The 6,362-nt window shown below is 34.2% G+C and overlaps 1 protein-coding gene across 1 annotated transcript in view; it reads right to left on the reverse strand.

The window, feature by feature from the left end:
- LOC106689756 (mannan-binding lectin serine protease 2) overlaps nt 1-4,959 on the reverse strand; it is a 15,545-nt gene extending 10,586 nt beyond the window's left edge. The window contains exons 1-2 of the mRNA XM_067047187.1: nt 4,788-4,959; nt 3,345-3,505 (exon numbers count right to left, since the gene is read on the reverse strand). Of these exons, the coding sequence (XP_066903288.1) occupies nt 3,345-3,505; nt 4,788-4,959 (333 nt within the window). The remainder of the gene's footprint in view (nt 1-3,344; nt 3,506-4,787) is intronic.
- Between the last annotated feature and the right edge of the window lie 1,403 nt (nt 4,960-6,362).

Here is a 6,362-nt window from a genome sequence, read left to right on the forward strand (position 1 = left end):
GAAGAAAATAGTTGACTGTATAAAGTAGGTTGGAGAAAGATAATCCTGGTGGCGGTCAATAAAGGTATCACAATAGTAAAATAAAACTATTTATTGTTAATCAACGTTTCGCCCCACTTTGCAGGGCTGTCTGATGGTAGTACAAAGTACAACTGGCAGCAAAGCAGTTGTTCTTTATTGAACGCCACTCAGACTATCTTCCTCCAAACAAAATGGTTATGGCCTAACTTATAGATTACAGACAAATTATAACGGTCGAAAACTATATAAAATATATATACTTAAATAAAAACTTGTATTAAATAAATAAATACATATATATGACCCAGGAAAAGTGAATTGACTATAGAAATATACAACGTGTTCTATGGTGAGATGAATGAAGGAAATTGAACCGGTGGCAAGTCTTTATTGTGAGTCTGAAGGCGAGAAAATCAGTCCTTAGCTTTTTACCTGTCAAAGACCATAGTACTTAGCTTCGTACCTGTCAATGACCATAGTACTTAGCTTCGTACCTGTCAATGTCCACAGTACTTAGCTTCGTACCTGTCAATGTCCACAGTACTTAGCTTCGTACCAGTCAATGACCACAGTCATTACCTTCGTACCTGACAATGACCACAGTACTTAGCTTCGTACCTGTCAATGTCCACAGCACTTAGCTTTGTACCTGTCAATGACCACTGTACTTAGCTTCGTACCAGTCAATGACCAAATTAGTGCACTCAGGACAAGAGATTGATGGTTTCATATCTCTATCATCAATGTGTATGCACCAATGGAAGACAAGAGTGAAGAACTGAAGGTTGACTTCTATGAACAATTATAATGCGTTTATGACTAAATCCAAAATCATGACATAAAAATAGTCATTGGTGATTTCAATGTCGAAAATGGTAGAGAATGTTTCCTTGATATTTCCGGGCTTACATTAGATAAGCAGCGATAATAGTGTGTGATGCATAGATTTTGCAGCTGCAAGGAATCTGATTGTTAGAAATACGATGTTTCCACACAAAAACATCTGTAAGTCAACATCGACTAGCCCAGGAGACTAGTGGAAAAACCAGATTGGTCATGTTTTGATAGGAAAAAGCATAGAAGCTCAATTCAAGATGTTCAAAGCTTCTGAGGTAGAATTTTAAAAGGCAATAAATGAAATCAATAAATTGAAAGATCCTGAGATACAATCAGTTTTCAAGCTTGAGCTATAAACTCAGATTTGAATCTCATGATCTTGAAAGATTTCATAGATAAACACTGGGAAGGGAAAGAAAGAGGAGTAAAAGAGGTAGTATATAAGCTTCCATTGATTTATATGAGCTTGTATGCCTTTTACTAATCAACACATGATTGATCTCGTTTTTCCACTTGTCTCTTGGGTTAGTCCATGTCGACTTGTGGATGCTTTTGTGAGGAAACTTAGTACTACTAACAACTAGATTCTTTGCAGCAGCAAAATTTATGCATCTCACACCATTATCGCTGCTTAGCTCGTGTAAGCCTACGAATCTTATGAAAGCAAGGCTTCTCTTCCAATTTAGGAGCGTCACAAGAGATATTCATCCAGAAACAAATACTTGAGAAAAAATGCGAAGTGGGACAAGATGTACACGGCATATTTATTGATTTCAAAGTGGCCTATGACTCCACTGATAGAAACTGTAACATCTGGAAAATCATGATGGAACTGGGATTCCCAGAGAAATTGGTGTGATTTATAAGGACTTGCATGAATGGATCCCAATTAGAGTACTGGTTCAAGAGGTCAGAACTTTAATGAGGAGACTGCCTTTCTCAGGTGCTATTCAATCGGGCATTGGAGTGGATAATGCCGGAATGCTTAAGAGTACTGGATGGGGTGCAAATGAGAATGATGCATAAATACCTCGCATATTGGGATGATATAACAGGAAGTAAAGTAGAAGAAATCCAGGCACTAGCTTTCTCACTCACTGATAACAGTGGAGGAAGATATCAGCTTACAAGTAAATCAATAAATATAAAGTAAAAAAAAGTAGGTGATTAGAAGCTGGATTGAATATCCACCAAGAAGAAAAAGTGATCGAATAAGCAACCAAAGATTTTTAAAAGTTAATAGCTTCAAATGGAAGCATAATAACCACCATCAATGACCAGCTTAGTGAAATAATCTGAATAATCCTCAGTGCAAATAAAGCCTTTTTTTCAGTAGTCCTCAAATCATATCCTAAGATCAAAGAAAATATCACAAAAGTTAGATTATTAAGCATTATATATCCGTAGTTTTAGGATATATAATGCTACCATAATACCCGTAGTAATGCACAGTTGTGAGTCATGGTCCCTCACTGGTAACCTTCACAAAAAGATTGAAAATTTGAACCCAAGGTTTTCAGGGTGATAGTGGATCAAAGAAGTAGTGATTTGGAGAAGGAAGAGCAATGAGTAATTAATATCAGAGAGGCAGTAATCAGTCACTCTTGCTATAAAAGTGAAGAGGTTACAGTGGGCTGGGCATGTGGCAAGATGTCATCCAACAGCCCCTCTCTTCCTAACTAAGAACACCTCGATCATAGGAACTAGACCAAGAGGGAGGCCAAAACACAAATAGTAAATAGGATCCTGAATACTGTGTAATAAACTGGAAGGTATCTCCCAAGATCAACAGAGATGGAGGAAGCTCGTGGAGGCGGCTAAGGATCTGCACAGTTAGAAAAGAATTCTCTGGTGAGAAGGGTAGGTTTTTACTTCTAACACAATGATATAATCTTGTCTCTCTAGGATGACATAGACCTTCGTGCAATGAATTCAGTTTAGTAATGTTCCCTCTAATGCAAGAACATATCCTGAAAGGCCATCAGCAGCTTTGTTATCTTCAGCTGGACAATAAAAAATGTAACAGGAGATCTCTAATTGCTACTTCTTCGTTTTTCATTCTTTTTTATCAATCAAAATTTTTTCATTCTTAATTTAATCTGAATTCGTGTTGTGGATATGAATGAGACAGATCTGGTTGAGTAGATATGTGACTTATTACCTAACCTAAAAGGTGAATAGTTCTTTAAGAAAAAAAAAAAGAAGCATTTTAACAACTTTTATCATCAGATGAAATTTAAATGCAGCATTCATATATTTCGATCATGTTTCCCTTTAATCTTGCGGCAGAATGTTAAGTCATCTAAATAAAGTTCTTTCAAATATAATAACCGCAAACTCCAAGGAATGAGAAAAAAATTTTTTTTTTCTGCTGTGGGATCTAATACGTGGTCTAAAATTGAAATTCAATAGAAAACAACAATGAACAGTAGTTATAAATCAGAAACCAAGAACAAATTTATTTATAAATACATTCAATTAAATACCTTAAATCTTTGCTCATCTGGATCTCTGTTCTCCCAGGAGACATTATATTTTCCGGCTACTACAGTAAAAGTAGCTTTATCTAATTCAAAGGAGGTTTCATTATAAACGCAATGAGCAGCTAAAAATAAAATTAAATGAAATATATTATAATATTTCCTTCCTATTTTAAAGTAAATAGAATGAACTTTGACTTTTCACTGAATGTAATGGTATTTGTTAGATTTAGATTTGAAAAATATTAGGATTAGTTCTAAATTGCTTTAGTTATGCAATTAATTGATTTTATTTTAATATTATATTGTGGACCATTATTGCTACATGGCAATAACAGACATTACTTAACATTATATTTTAACATTAGATCTAGGCCATTTACTTAGTATTTTATAATACTGTTTATAGTACTTACAAGTAAGAATATAATTACTTTTTGAAAGTATATTCTTTATTATGATTAATTTTCAAACTTTTGCTCAACAAAGTTTCAATTTTTTTTATTGCTTTTGATGTTATCTAATGTTATTAAAACTAGAATGAGAGAAATTTCCCAATTTATATAAATATACAATTATTTAAATACATTTTTAAAAAAACGACATAAAATACAAAACTGAAAATGTAATAATTTTTTATATGTATATATAGTTAACCGTAAAAATTGATATATAAGATGGTCAGGGTTGCGGTCAGTAGAGAAACAAAAATAGTTTACAACTATTTAGACCGCAACCCTGACCATCTTCTTATATGTGTAATAATTTTTAAGTATTTTATTAGCAACATTTTTGTCTGATAATGGCTGTTACCTTACCATGGCCTCTTACACTAAGGGATGAATAGCGCTTTAAGATTTACAAAAATAAAGTATTATGTAAAATATTTGGACCGAAAAAGAACAAATAAATGGGATAATTTAGAAGGCTACACAACACTGAATTAAAGGAACTGCACCCGGCAAATATAAATATTAGCTTAGTAACAGAGTTCTAAAATGTTAATAAACACTGAACCAAAAAGGGTAAACATCCTAGGGATAGACCTAAACGTAGATGGGAGGATTGCATTAAAACTGATTTCGTAGAATTGTATTTGGAGTAACGTCACTGGAAGGATTTATGTAGAGAGCAAAAATTGGTGGAAGCGGCATTGAATCTTCGGGTTTTTTAGGCCTATATCATTATTAATTACTTAATCAGTTCTTAAAACTAAGCAAATATAAAAAAATATTATACAAATATTAAAATGATCACTTAAATCTAGTACATGAAGTTTATCGGATTTACATAATCCTAATTTTTTGGTTCTTTTTGTATAAAGTCAGGGTCGGGGTCACATTTTCTGATGACCCTCTTGCCGTGGCCACCAGAGGACCCCACGACTGCAATGCAGCCCCAAACTATGCACCAAACAAGCTAGAACCTGGCCTGCCCCTATTATCATGCCAGAGTCCAGGACATGCTGGCCAGCCTCTGAGAAAGTATCACATCTTTCTGACACCCGGCAAAGATACATAGTTTCACATTCATTTTCACCCACAGCTGAATCTGGACAAGGGGAGCGAAGAAGACGTGAGTACGGCAGCGAAGACGTCACACCCAGATAAGCCAATATCATAATATACGAGACCACCCAATACTAATGTCTATAATCGAAATAATATAATATTTCAGCTATCACACTAACCATAGTTTGCCCCTTCAAGGATTTTACTTGGTCTTATAAAAAATATATGCATTAATATCCAGAAAATTCTCACAATTTTGACACCCCTTTTCCACACTAACATAAATAAAATTCAATATACACTCAGGATACCTGAATTAAGAAATGGACAGATGTATAAAAAGTTTAATACATGAATAGTCCATATCAGTTATATTCTTTCTTGTTTCTTGTAAATTATTTTAATGTCCTCTAAATTATAGCATTTCATAAAGTTAGGAAATGCCATAATTAATTTTTCTCTTGAACGTTAGGAGATCAATTCAGACTTTAAGAAGACCCATATTTATGATTTATGAACTTCACAATATTAAAGACTATTAATACATATGCACCAACCCACAATCAATAAGGTGAGGAGAAGGATGATTTATTTTTTATTTATTTATTGCTACATACAAACTACATTAAGTAAACTTGATGTAAGATTAAAATGGAGTGATACAGGCCTGTAGAGAAACTACCCATTGGCAGCACTATAATGATATTTTACATAAGCAGATCTCATGGCCATCTTTTTTTCAGGGGACTTGGAGGATTGTCAGGAATGGAAGAGGAAGCAAGGTTAGAAACTAGTGGGTTTGGGTGGGGGGGGGGTGCTAGATCAGTTATATATGGAACATTAAGGTCTTTATGTATGATTTTATTTGTGACAAAGTAAGGAGCATTTAGGATTTTATGAAAGATTTTGGATTGTAAGGAGTGCATGTGAAAGGAATTCCAAGGTTTAGAGGAGTCCCAAAGCTCAACTCTGTATGTCCAGATTGGCCTTATTACAGTCATGTAGATCAATCTTTTGTAACGAAATGGAAGTTTAGACCGTTTTTCCAGTAAGTGCTGTAATAGTCTAAATCGACATGCAGTTTCTTGTCTTTTCAGTCTTGTGTAAGGATTCCAGGTTAATTGTTTGTCCAGATGTAGTCCAAGGTAGCGAATCTGTTCGACAGGGGGTAAAAGCAACATTATTAAAGAAAACTATAGGGCAGTTGGTAGGTTTATGAGGAAGGGTTGTTAGGGCCACAGCCTGATTGTCCTAGGGACACCCTTACACTATGCCCAGAATAAGCTGAGTTCTTTGGATAATTTATTTGGGTATTAACTATTGTGTTTGGTAGAGGGTGAAAACAAATAAATGATAAATTTAAATAAAGGATTTACTGCTTTACTATAACAAAGTAAGATAAGCACTGTTATATTTAAGAATAGTTAGTTTTGCACTTGTAACTGTCAATAAATGTTTCATAACACTGTTTGATATATTAGGTGAAATAGACACTATGTTTTCTGATAGACAC

Source organism: Halyomorpha halys, unplaced genomic scaffold (assembly GCF_000696795.3).
Source record: "Halyomorpha halys isolate HHAL.00 unplaced genomic scaffold, Hhal_1.1 Scaffold1451.1, whole genome shotgun sequence".
Classification (NCBI taxonomy): domain Eukaryota; kingdom Metazoa; phylum Arthropoda; class Insecta; order Hemiptera; family Pentatomidae; genus Halyomorpha; species Halyomorpha halys.